Source organism: Ptychodera flava, chromosome 14 (assembly GCF_041260155.1).
Source record: "Ptychodera flava strain L36383 chromosome 14, AS_Pfla_20210202, whole genome shotgun sequence".
Lineage (NCBI taxonomy): Eukaryota > Metazoa > Hemichordata > Enteropneusta > Ptychoderidae > Ptychodera > Ptychodera flava.
The window spans coordinates 40,329,104-40,352,575 of record NC_091941.1 but is presented as its reverse complement, the minus strand read 5'-3'; the positions used below and the strand labels follow the sequence as shown (position 1 = coordinate 40,352,575).

The 23,472-nt window shown below is 35.7% G+C and overlaps 1 protein-coding gene across 1 annotated transcript in view; it reads right to left on the bottom strand.

Annotated features, from left to right (window-relative positions):
• Positions 1–23,472, bottom strand: part of LOC139150496 (lysocardiolipin acyltransferase 1-like) — a 35,376-nt gene that overhangs the window by 10,770 nt on the left and 1,134 nt on the right. Inside the window, exons 2-4 of the mRNA XM_070722890.1 lie at positions 13,822–14,024; positions 8,368–8,377; positions 7,956–8,144 (exon numbers count right to left, since the gene is read on the bottom strand). Of these exons, the coding sequence (XP_070578991.1) occupies positions 7,956–8,144; positions 8,368–8,377; positions 13,822–14,004 (382 nt within the window). The 5' untranslated portion in view covers positions 14,005–14,024. The remainder of the gene's footprint in view (positions 1–7,955; positions 8,145–8,367; positions 8,378–13,821; positions 14,025–23,472) is intronic.

Here is a 23,472-nt window from a genome sequence, read left to right as displayed (position 1 = left end):
GTTAGTTTGAGGTTTTATCAAACATGAACACTGAAATTTAGCTCTCTTTTTCAATAATATTCAACATCACCAAAAAATCCATATCAGCTCGCTGATTCGTTTTATTGTGAAATTAGTACAGTGAATTAAAATCACTGAAAATTATGTTCCTATAATTCATTGAATTGATTAAACTGTTTGATTTTACTGTATCTATACTATCGTCTAGTATCGTAGCTGGAGTCAGTCCTTGGAAGTCGGGTTTGACCAGAACTGAAAGGTGGTGAAATCTCCGATATATCGGATATTTACGCACGATTAGAATGAATCCAGTATCGTCCAGTATCGCAGCTAGAGTCAGTCCTTGGTGGTCGGGTTTGACAAGAACTGTAAGGTGGTGAAATCTCCGACATACCGTAGGCCTATATCGGATATTTACTTGCGATTTGAATGAATCTAGTATCGTCTAGTATCGAAGCTAGAGTCAGTCCTTGGAAGTCGGGTTTGGCCAGAACTGTGAGGTGGTGAAATCTCCGATATATATATAATATATCGGATATTTACCTGCGATTTGAATGAATCTAGTACCGTCTAGTATCGAAGCTAGAGTCAGTCCTTGGAAGTCGGGTTTGTCCAGAACTGTAAGGTGTTGAAATCTCCGTTATAGGCCTATATCGGATATTTACGCGCGATTTGACAGATTCTAGTATCGAAGCTAGAGTCAGTCCTTGGAAGTCGGGTTTGGCCAGAACTGTAAGACGGTGAAATCTCTGATATATATCGGATATTTACGCGCGATTTGAATGAATCTAGTATCGTCCATGGGGTTCTGTCATAGTATCGATATTAGAGTCCCCAAATCAACGGTAAATATCGGCAATTTCATGGAACAACCACAGTTCATTCTAGTATCGTTTAGTATAGATATTAGTCCTGAAATCGTCGATATGTCAAACTGCGATACTAGATTGTAAATATCCGATATTTAAAAATTGTGCAAAGTCGTGCCTTCATGGCCTGTTGCTGTCGACAACTTCTTTGTATTTTAGCTTCAGTGCCTTGAGCTTGCAGTGGCACTGATCTGCTGTCCGGTTTAAACCTCTCTGTAGAGCCTTTTCTGCAATTTTTTTGTACACGAGGCTGTCGGGACACGTTCTCTTTAGCATTCTTTGAATGCTTTCGTCTGCCGAGACTCAGATCAGCAAACCTATTCGGTCGTCTGACCAGTTATTTCCACGAGATGTATAGAGCTGTGTTCGGCAGCCATGACCAACGTGAATATTGTATGTTGGTTGTTGTTTGTTTATGTTACAAATACCTGTCGCGTGAGGGCGTTTGAAACGCCTCTGAAGCGGCTCGGTCCGTCCACACAGCGATTTGCGGATAGAGTTAATCCCTACAACGGCTCAGGTCGGGCCGACTAAACCGTCTCAAATCTGAAACGCTTCAGAACCACTTCGGAGTGTCCACACATAACTTTTTGTGCCAGCATTGGCCCAGAACCGTTTCAGAGCCGTTTCAATGGCCTGTGTATGAACGGCATGTTAGATACCAATATAATGCAATATAGATATTTAGATATTCTTTTGACACTGGCAAAAGGGAAATAAAAGTTGGACAACTACAGATATTGACTTAGGGCGGATGAATTAAATTCCCAGAAAAAAGTGATCAGAGAGTACTGTTGACTGTTTTTTGGATTGCTTCAATTTTTGTGATTTTTTTAAAACAATTATGAGACACAAAAAAGGCAAAGAATTTTCTGGCACTGCTAAGACAACTTGATGTGTGAAATAATAGTTTACTTTTATTTGTGTTTGTGAATGTGTTCTTTGATTTGAATTTATCTCCACGTAATAGTAATCCTCCTTGTGGAAATCTGTGAAGAGAAAAAAGCAAGGCAAAATGACATTAGTACAGTGCATTCTGAGTGTTAATCAAAGTAAGACATGCATGCTTGCCATATGCCAATACGAACACAAATGGTATTGAAGCAAAAGTTCAAAATATATAAATGTGTTGATTAACGTTTGCTTCTATTGTACAATGCAAATGAATATGCATAAGGCTTGAAATTATGCTCATAATGTTTTAGGTATTTTATATGTTCCCGCTTGGGTACAAGACCTACTTATACAGAATCAATATATATATAGAAGTGACCTAATTATGATGTGACGATGGAACTTGAAGTATGACTTAATATACTGTACAGACAAACAATGCATAGTAAAACCAGATCACATTCAGCTGATTCATATTTCATCTGTTCAAACAGTGTGTCAATGACACTAGGCTATTTTATTTCACAAGGGAATTTCCGGTGTTGTCCCAGATTGTGTTTCTAGTGTCTTTTGATGCAAAATTAGAAACTACGTCTCACCAAAATATGGGGGATGCATTAATATCAGGCTGAGAAATTCACTGAAGAGTACTAGTCCATTGTGAGACTACGTCTTCTACTAGCTACAAAATTACACACAATTGGGTAGCTCCTACAGGTTATTGCTTCTTTTAAGTCAATCAAACATTTAAAATTTAGTCTATTTCTTTCATCACAACGTAAACTCTAAAGGAAAATCAGTTACTCTGTTATAGTCTGCGATTCATTATATGAGCAAGGCGATGTGCGTTCAATAGCCACTGCACTGGGCCCTGGGACCGCCATTGTTCTTCTCATTCAACCCATGAGCACTCGGGCAAAAACCAGCCCTGCCATGCAGAGCTATGCGGATCAAAGGTCAACCCCGCCACTGCATAGCTATACACACGCTACCCGTCAACAGATAGCTGCGTTTCAACAGCTTGTGTTTGAAGATTAAAAACCTCAATTCCAAAATGTTATGGCTTTATATCGAGAGGGATTTGTGAAGCTTCACAACTCCCCTGACTAAACAGGTACTGTAGTGACTGTGGGAGTACGTGTTCATACTGATATTTTCATGGCGGCCCATGATTTCGCCATGTATCACTTTGTAGTTCGACCGTGATTTAAGTCACTTCAAAATATTCCGTTATGTACCTAATCCATTTATTAAACCCAGTAAACCAACTGCGGTGGTCACAGACATTATTTAAATATTAGATTTTATTGGAAAAAAAATGGGGTTGTGGAAATGTTGTCATTTCGTGATTTCGCGATTTCGCAAAGTATCTATTTCGTTGTTCATCATAAGCCCTTTGAAACTATCTCCAGTTGATCGTTGACAATTATACCTTCATTTATGTGATTTGATCAACTCTAGCTAAAAACTATCATGAGTACAAAGAGGCATGAGCATTTTGGTTACGCTGGTTAATGAAACGGACCTAATAGGTAGGCCTAATTGTCACAATGAGAAAATTTCATTCACATGGTCTCAAAGTCACCAATGAGATCAAATAACATGGCAAATCACTCAGATATGACAGCTTGCAAACCATGAAATGTCTTACCTGCTCCTGAAGTGAACGACTTTTAATTCCAAATACCACAGCACAAAGTGTATTGCTCCTGTTCTTGTTGGTCCAAAATTATAGATCACACGCATGTTTTTAATGGCCATGAGAGATCAGTGATGATCATGATGACGTGTTGACTGCAAAGCGAGTCACGTGATGTAGGGCTACACCATTCTTAACTACACAGGGAGGGTTGATAATGACCACACCGATTTTGATGTGACCATGGGCGTTTAAGACATACGCATTTATAAGTTAAATCTTTATCACTTCATTTACAAAATCACATAAAATTCTAAAGCGTGCATTAGGTATGGATCATTTGATAAATGGGGGGGGGGGGGTCCCGGGGTACTTGTCCGGTCAAAAAATTTCCAACCTGTTGCTTATTAAAGAAATAAATGTGCAGCTGAAGATGGCAGAAATATAAAGAAATACTGAAAGGAGAGATGAAGTTAAAAAATAATGCACTGCTAATTATTTTAAATAATTATTTTTTTCTTTAATTTTACACTTGTAGCACCCTTTTTTCATTGGATTTCGATTGGTGAAAATTTTTACAACACCCTATTAAGTGAGGTCTCTTAGATCAATGCACTGCCATGAAGCACATGCCGTTATAATATCATTAATAGTTTAACTCATATTTTCCTTTTGTTTAAGATGCACCTACTTATGTTTCAATTTTGATACCTTAACTAGTTTATTTATTTGTTGTATTTCTGCTGCACATTGTACCGGTATTTGTTAGTCAATAAAACATTTTAAAATAATGAATTGAGATTGACCACACTGCCAGCACTGGGTTGAGCACATAGCCTGTAACTGCATTTTAGCAAACTTAGTCTTCGTTGACTTCCTTTGCAATCACTTGTCCCCAGTGTCTAGACTTCCTTCAATTTTCTTTTCAATTTTCCAGCTACTTGAACAAGACGTTGAATACCTTAAAATTACATGTCAGCTTTGTCCTGCTGTACTATTCTCTCCTAATGTGCTTTTTGTTACACCATGAAAAGGAAAATATCACAACAAAAAGAAGAGGAAGTATGCAAATTTTGATATATGTGTGTCAATGATTAAAAAGTTCTGAAAATTGGTGAATTTTACTCTCGAGTCAATTTTCCTGACCTGCCAGAATATCCAGTTGTGAACCCACATGTACAAAACAAAATCTTTGTTTACTGATCACATTCATGATTCTATAGTGAACACAACCATACAAAGACGTTCCTTTTATATTTCAAGTTTCATTCACATTTCTCAATTAATGCACACAAATATTGCATCCACATATTACTACTTAACATAAATATGCGGGCAAAATAAATTTCTGGAAAAGTACAAATTAAGTATTCAACCATATAAATATTACACATAGATAATATAACAGGTCCAATAATTAAGGTACTATTTCACATAAATAATTTTCAGGTCCACAGAATAAATAGAAAATAACAATACACATGGGGTAATCTCGAACCTCTATTTATTATTGGTACAAGTTGCTAGTCCACACTTTCAGTTGTTTCTATGATTTTGAGTCATCCACGTAAACGTACACAAGATAATTGGCTGTACTTTAGGTTTGTTTAAATTTATTAGATCATTAAAGCCCCAGTATTTCTAACTTTTAACCTTTTTTTTATGTTCGAAATTACATGTTATTCTTTTACATCCATCGTTACCGTTACCGGAGGTGGAAGGAGAGGCTGGGTCATAGAGAAATGTTCTCGACAGATATCATCATAAGTGCACAGGATATAGGACAAAATTAACTGAACTGTTGTGAATTCATCCTTTGTATTATCACAGAAATGTAAATTTTAATTGACTGGAGTTCAACAACCATTTGGACATTTTTTGATAACCATACCGTAATGACATGCTACCCACCCAAATTAAACAATACTATGGTTGGAGAATGGTTATTAGGTGAGCTTTTATATCTACATATTGTTACATGGGCTCAGGTAATCCAAAATTTATGTTAGAGAGGGGGTTACTCAAATCCATCATGGTTGGCTGGGGTGTGACTCAAAATTTCGGAGTTTCTAGTGTAATTCCTCTGGCCCCCAGGTTGTAAATAATGACGGCTCCCTATACAGCTGTGTACGCCTGAGTCAGAACGACCGGGACCAGTATACGCACGGCTGATATCTCAGCGAAAATTTAGAAAAAACATTGGAGCTACTGCTAAGAAATTTACAGTCTCTTGGCTTTTGATGCATCAGTTTTTGAGCTTTTTATCGGCAAAAAGGCATTCTGAATACAGCGGTAAATTTCCTCCCAAACACAAAAGGCGAACACGCGGGCATTCTGCAATGGACGCTGTCAACTTTACCTTGCTGCAGGCCCCATGCCAATCTCAGCCCCGGCCCCGCTGCACTTGTACACTAAGCCTACTATCTACATGTAGTACAGCCTTAAAGACTAGTAGCCGACCAAACAAAAAAAAAAAACGCCGCAGTGTAAAATCCGTAGGTCAGAACCATTGATCATAAATTTTCAGAACAAGTGATGTTTAAAAGTTTTGTATTGATCACTTCATTTAGGTTTATGTGAACAACTTTCTCATCGAGCTGCATGTATAATTGTCCTGGGTATTGTGTCCATGCAAATTTGGGGCCTGCCTTAGCTCCCTCTGATCGTCTCCGGACTACAGCCAAAATCACAGTTCTAAGCAAAGTGTACAGTTGTGAAAGTCAGATATATGTACCATGAATTCTTTGCAAAAAATAAGTAAACAACAGAATCAAACCAAGAGGTTAGTTTGCTTTTGGGCCGGCAAGGGACGACTTTGCAGTGAGGCCGGGATCTCTCTTGTGTTCGAACTTCTACCATGCCTGGAGCTCCATCGCATCGCAGCAAGCTATGGTAGTCCTTGTGAGGAATAGATACCCGTTACATTCGATATTATTTGGAAATACTTTTAAATTTAATAAGTATGACTTTTGTACTGCATTCAAGATATAACTTGTTCCTGTCTGAGCGTTTTCATTTACGGCAACGATATGAGAAGTTGAAAGGCTATGTTGCCTGCAGCGTAGCCTGGCCGTACATTGAACTTCGTTTGAGTAGACGGAGCAGAATCAGTCCCGTCATTTATTTTCAACGAAATTTTCATTATTCTCCATAATGGAAGAAATGACTAGTTCAATGATTACGATGGTGAAGTGTTGGATTTATATATATATATATATATATATATATATATATATATATATATATATATATATATATATATATATATATATATATATATATATATATATATATATATGTTTTTTCTCTCTCAATTCATTCGGCAAACTTGATCTCCGTACCGTCGGTCACAACGTGCAATGCCTTGTATGAACTTGAAGCCTACAATTTACTGCCTCCTGTTAGTTTAGCTGTTCAGGACGTTTGTTTGCACGGCTCATTATAGTCGGAACAATCTGTAAACGCTTACATATCTATATCTTTCCGTTATTTCGCCCAACTTACATCAAGTTTCGATGGATCAGACCTTTTCGAAGAGCGTAGGTTTCTATGGACCCCACAGTAAAACTTGCGTAGATGTAGTTGAGCATGCGTGGTGGTGTGATTATGTTTCGTTTCGTGTGTCAACAAAGCCTGACTTTTGGTCTGGACAAGAAGTCATTTTTCACTCCTTTTACTGTTAATCGTACACGTTTGTGAGGCGGGCTGGGCATGCAAACCATGCGATCAGTATTAATTATGGCCTACTTTCACATCAAAAATATGAAAAAAATTGTTAAAAGTTAGAAATACTGGGGCTTTTATGTATATCTATACATGACTTTACAATGCTTAGCAATCCTTTTACATCCCGATTTGTGCAGAGATTACATCAACTCAGCCTCATATGAATACAATAGGTTTGCAAGAAGTGGTGCACAGTTTATGCCTATTAAATGCTATAGTTTGCCTGAATATCATATCATCTAATTTGATGGATATGTTTCTCTATTAAAAGATGCAGCATCTTGATTACTTCCAAAACAATGTATTTGTTTCTTGGCATCACTATTGTAGTTTAATATCATAACTTGCACAACTTTGGAAGAACAAAATACTTGTAACTAATTAACTATGCAAATTTATTTTTTGTTCAATGTTCTGTAGCCCACTCCTCATAATTTAGTGCATCCTCCCTGGCTATGTAAATGAGCAAAAATGAGCAAAAATACGTCAAAATATTACATCAAAAATTAATTTCTGCTGAACTTTGCAACCAACACCCCCAAAACCTAACCAAATCTAGTTCTCATCCAAAAGATTCTGTGTACCTAATTACATGACATTTGATGAACAAGTTTGAGAGATATCGATGACACAAATCCATAACACACACACGCACACACACACACAGGAGTATTCCAGACATACATACAGACATAACACACGCCAACCTGTAATAAGGGCCCACTTAGGTGGGCTATGCCCACTGTGTGGACCAAAAATGGCCTAAAAACATTACAGACAGTGTTTAAAGTTGGTGATAGATTGACATAGCTTGTTGAAATACCTACCTCCTCCTGGGATATTTTTGAGACCTATCTTCAACATAATTTTCTCATGATGTAGGGCACTTCTTCGTATAAGACATGACCACAAGAACATCCAGTCTAAGCGAGTTCTATGGTTCATTATGATGATACTCTTTTCATTAGGCCGAAATGAATCTCCACTAACAACTATCTTGATACCAAATAACATTTCTGTATAAAAATAAGTGTAAAATTGTAAATTGTAGTATAATCATTTATCTTACACTATAAACACAAGTTTCCAGAACATTTGGTTAGATTTACATACACTTCACTGAAAGACTGAACAGAATGATATAATATGACTAGACTATGCAGAGAGTTGGCAACAGGTTTTGAAAATATTGCTTTCTCTTTGCAAGTCTCTTGATCAAGGATTTAAAGTTGTACTTACCAAGCAATGCCTTGATATGATGTTGGAATACATGAAACGAAACAAAAAGATGATTATCAGAAAATGTCTGCCAGTATCTCAGTTTTTCACATTCAATGCCATCACTAGCTGAAGTGATTTTCACATTCACTGCAATCACTGGCTGTAGTGATTTTGACATTCAATTCAATCACTAGCTGTAGTGATTTTGACATTCAATGCAATCACTAGCTGTAGTGTTTTGACATTCAATGCAATCAGTAGCTGTAGTGATTTTGACATTCAATTCAATCACTAGCTGCAGTGATTTTGACATTCAATGCAATCACTAGCTGTAGTGTTTTGACATTCAATTCAATTACTAGCTGTAGTGATTTTGACATTCAATTCAATCACTAGCTGTAGTGATTTTGACATTCAATTCAATCACTAGCTGCAGTGATTTTGACATTCAATGCAATCACTAGCTGCAGTGTTTTGACATTCAATTCAATCACTAGCTGTAGTGATTTTGACATTCAATGCAATCACTAGCTGTAGTGTTTTGACATTCAATGCAATCACTAGCTGTAGTGATTTTGACATTCAATGCAATCACTAGCTGTAGTGATTTTGACATTCAATTCAATCACTAGCTGTAGTGATTTTGACATTCAATGCAATCACTAGCTGTAGTGTTTTGACATTCAATTCAATCACTAGCTGTAGTGATTTGACATTCAATGCAATCACTAGCTGTAGTGATTTTGACATTCAATTCAATCACTAGCTGTAGTGATTTTGACATTCAATGCAATCACTAGCTGTAGTGTTTTGACATTCAATGCAATCACTAGCTGTAGTGATTTTGACATTCAATGCAATCACTAGCTGTAGTGATTTTGACATTCAATGCAATCACTAGCCGTAGTGTTTTGACATTCAATTCAATCACTAGCTGTAGTGATTTTGACATTCAATGCAATCACTAGCTGTAGTGATTTTGACATTCAATGCAATCACTAGCCGTAGTGTTTTGACATTCAATTCGATCACTAGCTGAAGTGATTTTGATATTCATTTCAATCACTAGCTGTAGTGATTTTGACATTCAATGCAATCACTAGCTGTAGTGTTTTGACATTCAATGCAATCACTAGCTGTAGTGATTTTGACATTCAATTCAATCACTAGCTGTAGTGATTTTGACATTCAATGCAATCACTAGCTGTAGTGATTTTGACATTCAATGCAATCACTAGCTGTAGTGTTTTGACATTCAATTCAATCACTAGCTGTAGTGATTTTGACATTCAATGCAATCACTAGCTGTAGTGTTTTGACATTCAATGCAATCACTAGCTGTAGTGATTTTGACATTCAATGCAATCACTAGCTGTAGTGTTTTGACATTCAATGCAATCACTAGCCGTAGTGATTTTGACATTCAATGCAATCACTAGCCATAGTGATTTTGACATTCAATGCAATCACTAGCTGTAGTGATTTTGACATTCAATGCAATCACTAGCTGTGGTGATTTTGACATTCAATGCAATCACTAGCCGTAGTGTTTTGACATTCAATTCAATCACTAGCTGTAGTGATTTTGACATTCAATGCAATCACTAGCTGTAGTGATTTTGACATTCAATGCAATCACTAGCTGTAGTGTTTTGACATTCAATTCAATCACTAGCTGTAGTGATTTTGACATTCAATGCAATCACTAGCCATAGTGTTTTGACATTCAATTCAATCACTAGCTGTAGTGATTTGACATTCAATGCAATCACTAGCTGTAGTGTTTTGACATTCAATGCAATCACTAGCCGTAGTGATTTTGACATTCAATGCAATCACTAGCTGTAGTGATTTTGACATTCAATGCAATCACTAGCTGTAGTGATTTGACATTCAATTCAATCACTAGCTGTAGTGTTTTGACATTCAATTCAATCACTAGCTGTAGTGATTTTGACATTCAATGCAATCACTAGCTGTAGTGTTTTGACATTCAATGCAATCACTAGCCGTAGTGATTTTGACATTCAATGCAATCACTAGCCATAGTGATTTTGACATTCAATGCATCACTAGCTGTAGTGATTTTGACATTCAATGCAATCACTAGCTGTAGTGATTTTGACATTCAATTCAATCTCTAGCTGTAGTGATTTTGACATTCAATGCAATCACTAGCTGTAGTGTTTTGACATTCAATTCAATCACTAGCTGTAGTGATTTGACATTCAATGCAATCACTAGCTGTAGTGTTTTGACATTCAATGCAATCACTAGCCGTAGTGATTTTGACATTCAATGCAATCACTAGCTGTAGTGATTTTGACATTCAATGCAATCACTAGCTGTAGTGATTTGACATTCAATTCAATCACTAGCTGTAGTGATTTTGACATTCAATGCAATCACTAGCTGTAGTGTTTTGACATTCAATGCAATCACTAGCCGTAGTGATTTTGACATTCAATGCAATCACTAGCCATAGTGATTTTGACATTCAATGCATCACTAGCTGTAGTGATTTTGACATTCAATTCAATCACTAGCTGTAGTGATTTTGACATTCAATTCAATCTCTAGCTGTAGTGATTTTGAGATTCAATGCAATCACTAGCTGTAGCGTTTTGACATTCAATGCAATCAGTAGCTGTAGTGATTTTGACATTCAATTCAAACACTAGCTGTAGTGTTTTGACATTCAATTCAATCACTAGCTGTAGTGATTTGACATTCAATTCAATCACTACCTGTAGTGTTTTGACATTCAATGCAATCACTAGCCGTAGTGATTTTGACATTCAATGCAATCACTAGCCGTAGTGTTTTGACATTCAATTCAATCACTAGCTGTAGTGATTTGACATTCAATTCAATCACTACCTGTAGTGTTTTGACATTCAATGCAATCACAAGCTGTAGTGTTTTGACATTCAATGCAATCACTAGCTGTAGTGATTTTGACATTCAATTCAATCACTAGCTGTAGTGTTTTGACATTCAATTCAATCACTAGCTGTAGTGATTTGACATTCAATTCAATCACTAGCTGTAGTGATTTTGACATTCAATGCAATCACTAGCCGTAGTGTTTTGACATTCAATTCAATCACTAGCTGTAGTGATTTGACATTCAATTCAATCACTAGCTGTAGTGTTTTGACATTCAATTCAATCACTAGCTGTAGTGATTTTGACATTCAATGCAATCACTAGCTGTAGTGATTTTGACATTCAATGCAATCACAAGCTGTAGTGTTTTGACATTCAATGCAATCACTAGCTGTAGTGATTTTGACATTCAATTCAATCACTAGCTGTAGTGTTTTGACATTCAATGCAATCACTAGCTGTAGTGATTTTGACATTCAATGCAATCACAAGCTGTAGTGTTTTGACATTCAATGCAATCACTAGCTGTAGTGTTTTGACATTCAATGCAATCACAAGCTGTAGTGTTTGACATTCAATGCAATCACTAGCTGTAGTGATTTTGACATTCAATGCAATCACAAGCTGTAGTGTTTTGACATTCAATGCAATCACTAGCTGTAGTGATTTTGACATTCAATGCAATCACTAGCTGTAGTGTTTTGACATTCAATGCAATCACTAGCTGTAGTGATTTTGACATTCAATTCAATCACTAGCTGTAGTGATTTTGACATTCAATGCAATCACTAGCTGTAGTGATTTTGACATTCAATTCAATCACTAGCTGTAGTGTTTTGACATTCAATGCAATCACAAGCTGTAGTGTTTTGACATTCAATGCAATCACTAGCTGTAGTGATTTTGACATTCAATGCAATCACAAGCTGTAGTTTTTTGACATCTAATGCAATCACTAGCTGTAGTGATTTTGACATTCAATGCAATCACAAGCTGTAGTGTTTTGACATTCAATGCAATCACTAGCTGTAGTGATTTTGACATTCAATGCAATCACTAGCTGTAGTGTTTTGACATTCAATGCAATCACTAGCTGTAGTGATTTTGACATTCAATTCAATTACTAGCTGTAGTGTTTTGACATTCAATGCAATCACTAGCTGTAGTGATTTTGACATTCAATGCAATCACTAGCCGTAGTGTTTTGACATTCAATACAATCACTAGCCGTAGTGTTTTGACATTCAATGCAATCTCTAGCTGTAGTGTTTTGACATTCAATGCAATCACTAGCCGTAGTGATTTTGACATTCAATGCAATCACTAGCCGTAGTGATTTTGACATTCAATGCAATCACTAGCTGTAGTGATTTTCACATTCAATGCAATCACTAGCTGTAGTGATTTTGACATTCAATTCAATCTCTAGCTGTAGTGATTTTGAGATTCAATGCAATCACTAGCCGTAGTGTTTTGACATTCAATGCATTCAGTAGCTGTAGTGATTTTGACATTCAATTCAATCACTAGCTGTAGTGTTTTGACATTCAATTCAATCACTAGCTGTAGTAATTTGACATTCAATTCAATCACTAGCTGTAGTGTTTTGACATTCAATGCAATCACTAGCTGTAGTGATTTTGCCATTCAATGCAATCACTAGCCGTAGTGTTTTGACATTCAATTCAATCACTAGCTGTAGTGATTTTGACATTCAATTCAATCACTAGCTGTAGTGATTTTGACATTCAATGCAATCACTAGCTGTAGTATTTCATTATTATTGCTGTTATACCATAAATATCTCAATATACCGTACAACACATGAGATGTTTCAATTTCACAAAAACTTTCAAGTTTTTACATAAGTTTCTAACAAAGCTTTCTGAAGTTATCATGCCAACTGAGAGAACTGTGTCTGCTTGTTTGTATAATTGTAAAGGAAGGGTCTCTGTAAATATTTTCTTGGAGTGCTGAGATAACTTCAGTGAAATGTGATCTATTCAAGCTCTATTCATATTGTATGTGTATTTTCATCGCCTTCAAAGTTCAATAAAATATGGTCACAAAAGCTGAGTTTTTGTTAATGCATTTTACAGACATGGACATATCTAAAGTATACTGTACACTGATACTTCCATTCCTACTACCGAACACTGCACAAATGCCTTATAATTATTATCTTACTAATATAAGACATGAACAATAGTTTTCAAAATGACCTTGGAAAAGTGAAAATTTGAAGTAGAAGTTTGATAGATATTTCCTTTGCAGTGCTGGTATATATGTACTTATACTGACACAAATTAGATTACCAAATAAAAGACAGGGAAAGCATAATAAGATACAATTTTGTTGAAAACAGAATGAAAAGAAGATGCGATGGGAGTTTTATGTTTTTAATTTATGACAAGGTTTTTACATCAGCTGTGCAATCATGTAAACTCCTTCCTGTACCAAAACAACATAAATATTTTACACATCAGGGAAATTTTACATGCTGAAGGAACATCATTGAAGCTTACATTACACTTGTAAACAATAGTACACATTTGCACAAAGTGTTTTCCATGAGATACTCACCACTGGAAAAGTAACCCATTTTGCTAATAGGTGGTCCATTATTCTGCGGTAGAGTGGGGTGTAGATGAAGAGTAATGGCTGAAAAGGTCCCATTATGAATACTGCTCCAAGGAAACTTGTCAACCAGAATACAAACAACACAAACAACAATCCACCAATCTTATTTCGAAACATTTCCACCATCTTGATACTTTATAAGAAATCTGTGAAAGATTTTACAAATCTTACATTACAAATATAACACTGCTTTGAGAATGGCAGATCTTACAATACAAGTAATGGCAGATCTTACAATAAAGAATTTCTTTCAGAATGACATATCTGACAATAAAAGTAAGACATTTTGAAGGGTACGGTACAGCAATAACTTTGAGATTTACAAGTCATCGTTCATGACACAGTCCCCACTTGTTAATGGGTACTTTAATTACAAGTCCTCAGAGAGGATAGAGTCCTCTTCATTAATTAGGTCTGTGATAAAAATACTATGATATCGATGGCGCTCAATGGCCAAGAATGAGTTTCATGGTGGTGAAAACATAAAACCAATGTAGGCTGCCATCCTAATTACAAATGGTCATTAACCCTTATCCTGCCAGACAGTATCACTTCCCCATCAGCCACGTCAGTAAAAAGCGGTATTGAGCCAAAACATTATATATTTTCACCCACTTGGCTTGGTATATAGTATCTTTGGTCCCAAAAAATCAAGTTTACAGTATCTATGTTTCCAACAGCCTTCAAATGTACAGTATTATGTTAAAATACACCATATGGAATATGTTGTGTTTCATTCATTTTAACCATCTTGACCTGATGGTGAAATATGGACTTGGCAGAAAAGGGTTAAATGAGTCAAGTTTGATGCAGTAGTTACAACACTATGAGATCAACATCTGTACCAAGTTTCATCAAATTTGACGCAGTTTTTGTGGATATATCACCCTAATTAGGAAAGTTCATTACATAAACAATAACAAATTAATTAACATGACACTGATAAATGTCTTTTTCACTGTTAAAGCAATGTGAGCTTAACATCTGTACCAAGTTTCATGAAATTTGATGCAGTATTTCTTGACATATCAGCCTAATTACGAAACTAAAGTAATTCACATGATACTGCTACATGCCGTGAAACAAATTGATGTGCATATATATGAAATAGGTCAATGTCCTTGTACCAACTTTGAATGATACTGGTGGAAATATATCTGAGTTATGGCTCTGTACATGAAAAAATCGTAACAAAATGGCTGCCATGCAGCCATATTTGATCTAACTGTCTAAAAAATCAACATGCATATATATGTAGAATATAAGTCTGAATGTCCATGTACCAACTTTGAATAAAATCAGTTGAGACTTGCCAGAGTTATGGCTCTCCACTTGGAAAAAAAACCATAACAAAATGGCCGCCATGTGGCCATATTGGATCATATTGTGAAACAAATTGACAAACCTATGTATAACATAAGTCAATGTCCTTGTACCAACTTTGAATAAAATCGCTTGATACATGTCTGAGTTATGGTTCCAGACATAAAAACTCATAAAAAAATAGTCGTCATGCAGCCATATTCAATCTTATGGTAAAACAAATCAATATGCATATGCATGACATAGGTTTATGTCCTTGTTCCAACTTTGAATAAAATCGGTTGAGATGTGCCTGAGTTATGGCTCCGTACATGAAAAAATTGTAACAAAATGGCCGCCATGCGACCATATTAGATCATATCACGAAACAAATTGACGTCCATATGTATGACATGGGTTAATGTCCTTGTACCAACTTTGAATAAAATCGGTTGAGATATGCCTGAGTTATGGCTAAGGACATGAAAAAATTGAAACAAAATGGCTGCCATGCGACCATATTAGATCATATCATGAAACAAATTGACGTCCATATGTATGACATGGGTTAATGTCCTTGTACCAAGTTTGAATAAAATCGGTTGAAGTATGTCTGAGTTATGGCTAAGGACATGAAAAAATTGAAACAAAATGGCCGCCATGCCACCATATTAGATCATATCATGAAACAAATTGACGTCAATATGTATGACATGGGTTAATGTCCTTGTACCTACTTTGAATAAAATCGGTTGAGATATGTCTGAGTTATGGCTCTGTACATAAAAAATTGTAACAATATGGCCGCATGGCAGCCATATTGGATCGTATCACAAAACAAATAAATGTGCATATGTATGACATAGGTCATTGTCAATGTCCTTGTACCAACTCTGAAGAAAATTGATTGAGACATGCCTGAGTTATGCTCTGTACATGAAAAAATCGTAATAAAATGGCCCCACGGCGGCCATATTGGATCGTATCACAAAACAAATCGACGTGCATATGTATGACATATGAAGTAATCCTTGTACCAAGTTTAAATGAAAATCGCTCCAGGCATCTCTCAGATATCTGCGTGAACGGACGGACACACGGGCACACAGACAGACACACGCAAGCACGCACAGACATGACCAAACCTTTAAGTCCCCACGGACGACTAATATACATATTCAAATGATTATCATTCAATCTAACAGAAGTTAAATCAATTGTATTTCAAAATTTTTCTCTAAACAACTAGGAATGCAGATTAAATATTAATAAACTAATGATACCATTGACTCAAGATGTATGTTGCTAACTTGCTATGTAACAGTATATTTTATTGACTACACTTGTACATTTTATTACTCATCGCAATTCTTGTGATAAAACATTTTTTCCTTGTACATGAGGTTTCTTTACAGCATCCCCTCTCAAGGAAACGTTCACATAACGTCCTGCAGGTAAGACATTGTTTTGGCACACTCTGCTGTGGTAGTAGGATTTCCCTACTTTTCAGGTGGAAACAGAAGCAAGTTTTATCTCTCAGTGTAGCAAAAGTTACAGTTGACTACTGACATGTCAAAACAAGCTGTGGTAACATGCCAAACATCAGAAAAAGCAAACCAATAAAGCAGTGAGCAGCATTGCAGAGACAAAGACAATAAAGATGGCGACTGACAAAGGTAGCAAGCTGTACCAACTCTTGTTATCTACAATGGACGAAAAACTCAAGCTTGTTCTCTGATGCTCAGTGCCATGGAGACGAGAGTGGCTAAAATAGATATTAGATTTGACAATAGTGAATCTACACTTTAAAGCCAGAATGACCAACTAGGAGAATTACAAGCAAGTAGGAAATTGTAGGTGAGACTGTTGATGAACTATCAGGTGAATATGACAAGAAAGTGAAGGTAGAAGACCTAAGATAAGTTGCAAAACAAAGTGACAACATGAAAAATCATCTCAGATAAAACAGTATTGTCATCTTTATTAATGTGACAAAAAATCTGAAGAAGATGCTGCTGCCTGTGAGACTTTTGTTCAACTTTTTCTGAGAGATTTTATCGGAGAGACAGTGGTGACATGATACAGGTAGAAATGGCTCATAGGCTCAGATCAGCTTGAAAGTGGAAAAGCAGGACCAATAGTGGCAAGAATACCTGATTGACGAGACACAAGAGATATCCTGAAGTCTGCTGGTAAAAAATTGCGAGGGAAGGAATATTGTGGCAAGACAATCTACATATCAGACAACCTGAGCCTGTGAGCCAAAGAGTATGAGCAGAGAGACAGATCCTGATATAGAAAATGAAAGAACTTCAAAAAGTCAAAAAGTTTGCTTTGGTGCCATTCACAGTACCGATTGTTTTATTAATCAAGGAAAATGGACAAATAAAGCAGACACAGAGTCAGAGACCTGTGATAGAATGTGCTGGTATCTTCCTCGATTATACAATGCAAGATCCGAGGTACATGAATATTCCCCATTGATTAAGAGTCATTAGCATAGAATTTTAATACCAAAACAATGCTCATTAATGTAATCTGCATATTTGAATATTATTATACCTCGCATCTTGCACTAATAGGTCCTCGATGTACTGAAGATCAAACGATGGATGACACTGTTTTTTCATCTATTCAAAAAACTGTCATATCTCCAGCATTTTTTAAAAACTGTCTCTGTTCCATGTTACACTGTTTTAAAGATGAATAAGCTTTTCACTGCACAACTTTCAAGCTTCAACTACGAAGGTGCTATCTTTAAGTGCATGTAAGATTGAACAGTCACACAGTTTCTCATCAAAAATGGAAACGAGTATTTTCTTGGATTCTATTGAGATGATTTACTACTCAGATACTTTTGAATCACAGCAGATGCAAGTTTTTTGAGTGCCTTTTGACCTTGTTTTAGGCAATTGCCATCCTTTTTTGAGAAGCTGTTTTTGTGATAAGGAGTCTGCAGCTGGGTTTATTTCTGGATGGCAACTCTCACCACATTTAGCTTTGTGTGTGTTTTTTCTGAGGTTTTTACATCTTTCATGTCTCTTTCCCCCTTTTCGTTGGGATAGTTGATACATTTTTCAAATGACAGTATGCTTGTGAATTTGTAATTATTTCATTTTTGCGTTTTGGCTTTTGCAATGCTCATGAACAACACTGAGAAATTCAACTTTGACATTCTTTCTTTAAATGTTTGTGGTTTAAACGAACAGAATATATAAGAGTAGGGTGGCCAAGCCATTTTTTTCTCTTGTTTATACACACAGTTTAAATGGATTTTTAGCAAGAATGGGGTAAAAGAAGAAAAATAAAAAAAATATTATGCAAATAGCTGTATCCAATCAAAAGTTATGAATTTTTAAAGCAATAAAAATGCCATTTTTTCGCGGACAATTTTCGGCAAATTTTAAAATTATTTCAATGAATGCCGATTCCTTCAAGTTTGGCAACCCATAATTTTTTATTTACTTCACATGGAATCATTAAACTATGTGTCTTGTGCACAGATTTACCCAATATTACGGAAAAATCAAGATTTGACTGATGCACAGTCTTGGATTTTGAAACTGTGAGTGTTGAAAATTGAAAATATTTTGTCTGACTTAGTCAAAATTGCGGCGGCACCGCACCATCGAAAAATGGATGGATTTTTATGTTTTTATGAATTTTGAATTCACATAACTTAAACATAGGGCCAAAGTCCCTGAAGCTACTATAGACATGGATACAAAATTAAGTATTTCCTGACTGTATGAAATTATCTCACTAAGGTCATCCTAGGGACATGTAAACCAAATATTAAAGCTGTCTGACCAGCGGTTTTGAAAAAAACAAGCGACTCAACAGTTGACAGAGCTCTGCTGTGTTATGTAGAGAATAACCTTTTGTGACACATGTATTGATGAAGAAGGTGGATATCTTTGATAGCTCATTTCAGGATGGCCTGACCAAAAATGGAAAAAAATTCCGTAAAAATACAGATTTGCATATTTCATCAGACTATATTAGTCTATAATAGCAAATAAACGAGAGTTAATTACATTCTAATTAAAGTAAACAAGACTTGCCTAAATCAAGATTTACGTCATAAAAAAACAGCATATCTGTCAGGTTATAAAGAATCTTGATCTGGTTATCTTTTAATATCAGTATTTTCATTCTATTAACCAAGCACATTTTAACTTTCAAATTAACATTGTAAGTAAGTTCTAGTAGCAAATAAACGAGAGTTAATTACATTCTAATTAAAGTAAACAAGACTTGCCTAAATCAAGATTTACGTCATAAAAAAACAGCATATCTGTCAGGTTATAAAGAATCTTGATCTGGTTATCTTTTAATATCAGTATTTTCATTCTATTAACCAAGCACATTTTAACTTTCAAATTAACATTGTAAGTAAGTTCTGTTGAATAAGTTGAGACTGTACGTACTCAGAGAAAGCACACTGAAGAGACAAATGTTTGAAACTTAAGAAGTTCAAGGTCATCAAAAGCATTATAAGGAATCATGTTACACTTTCATTGCACTGTTTACACAGATTGCATAATTGCTATAAATAGCACATGAGGAATCTTACAGCCCAGCTTTACCATAAAAACCCTATCACTTTGACCACTCTTTTAATTGACCACTCTATTTTTTCCTCAAAAAGTAATTTTATTTTATCCTTACCAAGTCAACCATACATGGAAATTAGAACTTTCTCTATCTCTATTTATTTGACTACCCTATCATGACAAACTATTATGAGCAATTTCTTTTAGATAACATAAATGGTGGTTCAGAATATATCAAAGTTGGGATGCAGGAAAGTTGCCTTTACATGTTTTAATCCTCAATTCACTATGAACTGTCAAAAAAAGTTGAACTTTCTGATAATTCCACACTAAAATTATTTTGGCTTTGATGATTTCCTAATTAATTCAATTATTTAAAATCATATTAATTATTTTTTTCTGGGTGAATTGATAGGGTTTATACAGTACAAGAATTACATACAATGTAAGTCAAACTTTGACCAAAAATGACAAAAAAATTCCTTAAAAATACACATGTGCATATTTCATCACAATTTGAACAAATCTAAGTTGGGTTATCCCTAGGGACCTGTATACCAAATAACAAAGCTGTCTGACCAGCGGTTATGAAGAAGAAGATTTTTTACCAAAAACACCTTTTTTGGCATTAATTTGCCTATTTTCAACAATATCAAAAAATTAAAAAAAACAGTTTCTCAAAATCATATTTTTCATCTACACAACAAATATCAAATCAGTAAGTACTGCGGTTCTCAAGATATTTGAGTGGACGGACGCCTCACAAACGGACATACATACATACATACATACATACATACATACATACATACATACATACATACCTACATACATACATACAGACTGATGACGGACGCCGGACGGATACCCATCCCAATAGCTTCTATAGACTATAGTTTATAGTAGCTAAAAACTAGAGCTCACGATACAATGAAATTTTGTCACAATGTTATTTAATAACACTCAATTCTAACAAATCAATTTAAACTGCCAATTGTCTTTTAATGCAGTTCATTTTCAGCCATGAAATTGTAAGAAATAGCTGTCCCTAACTTCAGCCTCAGGCAGGCTGTCAATGGTGTGTCAGTGTGACTGCCTTCCGCCGCCATCTTGAGTCACACTGTACTGAGGTCTATGGGAATGAACACGATTTTGTTTTTATGATTCGTACTTGTGCTCGTGGACAGATTTTCGTCATATTTCACAGAAATGTTGGAATGATGTTTAAAAAGAGCATGCTACAAGTTTTATGGCAAAAATATGTATCTAATGGGAAAAATCTACACCGAATTTACCGTACTCACTTTACCTCGTGTTTGCTGGCTAAAATTCCCAGAATATAACAAAAACTCACCACTACATGTTAATGGGATGGTCTGCCACTTCTTGGCCAAGTTTCACAGTTCTATGACAGCGTGCACAGGGCCCGAAAGCAGTTCCGTTGCGAAATAGGTATTGACTGGATTCAGTAGTGCGTGCCATGAGCGGCGACCGCTCGAGCGCTGTGGCCGGTCAGTACAAAGTGGCATTTTTGGAGAGGAAAAACACTATTTTTCTATCGTTTTTTCTTCAGTTTTTTAATGAAACCTGCCTCATACATCGATTTTAATTGGAAATATCCATTTTTTCAGTAACTGAGCTACTTATTTTCAGAAAAAATGGCGTTTAAAATTTCACGAAAATCAAATTTCACTTTCAGTGTGCGTGAGTTGCGTATAATGTCGCAACATTTTAGCTTAACTTTGGCCACCCTAATAAGAGGCGTTCCATCTTCCATTGGCTTAGAAAACAATCCGCAAATGTTATCTGTTTGCAAGAAACACATAGTTCATCCTCTGTCGGGTGTCTTCAGTTAAAGATTTAGGTATAACCCTGACATCCGATTTAAACTTTAAAACTCATATTAACTCCATTATCAGTAAATCTTACAAAATGCTAGGTTTTCTTAAGCGCACCTGTAAATCTTTCACCAATATACAGGCTTTGTGTACTTTGTACATTTCCTCAGTTCGATCAAATCTTGAATATGCTTCTACTGTTTGGTCTCCGAACCAAAAATATCTCGTTGAAAGACTTGAAACTGTTCAGTTGAAATTTATTAAATTTCTCTGTTTTAAACAAAACATTCCCTATGTATCAGAACAATATGAACAGACATGTAAATATTTTCACCTCCCCAGCTATTCTCTCGTCGCAAGGCCGCTGATCTTAACTTTTTACACAAGTGCGTTCATTCCGAGGTCGACTCACCCTATCTTGTAGAACAGGTTAATTACAACTTTCCAATGAGGACACTTCGTCACTCTGAGTCTTTAAAACCCGCGAGATATCGGCTAAACGTTAGGAAGTATTCCTTTTTCCCAAGATCCATGTCCGCTTATAATGATTTAGTATGTAAATATAATACTGTTGACATTTTTACTACTAGGTCTGCCTTTCGTGGGACCATCAAAGACATTTTGTACAGATAATGTTTGTGTGTAATAGGTTCGTATACGTGTATGCTTGTATCAGATTTTTATCCTTGCTTTAATTGTCAGACCTATAAGTGGGCCTTTCGCCTGTTGGATCTGAATAAATAAATAAAATAAATAAAAATAAATAAATAAAAAAATATTTGGCATAATGAGTGGGGTGGTAAAATAATGTATTGTCATGGAACAAGTAATAGCCGAGGTGTTTCAATACTCATTAAAAATCATTTTGATGGCAAGTTAGAAATTCTCCAAACAGACACAGATGGCAGTTTAATTGTGGTCAAAATGGCCTCTGGTGATTTAGTCTTTTTCATCTTCAATATTGATGTTCCAAACTATAAGATTGCACAAGCTTTCTGTAATAGCAATCTTATTATGTCTGAACAGTTGATTGGCGGGGATTTTAATGTAACGTTGGATGAACATCTTGACAGTAAAGGTGGGAACTAACAGGTAAAAGAACAAGTTGTAAAAATTATGTATGAGATGATTAACAGATTCAGTATCAGGATCAGATATCTTGAGAATTAGGAATCCCAAAAAATTGCCTTTTACTTGGAGAGGGGGAAATACCAGATCAAGAATAGAATTGACTATTGGTTGGTATCTGATCCTCTATACAAATTTGTTTTACATGTTGGTACCAGTGCCTCAATCCAGTGCCTGATCACTCTGTCATTCATCTAAGTTTAACCCTTTTCCTGCCAAGTCCATATTTCACCATCAGGTCAAGATGGTTAAAATTAGTGAAACACAACATATTCCATATGGTGTATTTTAACATAATATTGAACTTTTGAAGGCTGTTGAAAACATAAGTACTGTAAACTTGATTTTCATGGACTAAAGATGGTATAACAGACCAAGCCAAGTGGGTGAAAATACATCATGTTTTGGCTCAATACTGCTTTTTACTGGCTTTACTGATGGAGAAGTGATACTGTCTGGCAGGAAAATGTTGTTTTATATCTGACAACAACAAAATAGCTACAAATGTGATGAAAGAGGTAGGGGATATAGGAAAATAAACTATTCACTATTGGAAGAGGAAGATGAAAGGCTTGCAGCATGAAAAAATATTTGGGAAAGAGCTTTCAATGACATTAATGATCCAATGCTGAAATGGGAACTTGCTACGTTTCAAATCAGGGATTTTATAAAATACAGCTAAAAGCACTTGGTAAGTGTTGAAGAGATATGGAAAAAAAGCTGGAGCAACAAAAAAGACCTTGAACCTTCAGTTGGTTATGTTATTTGAG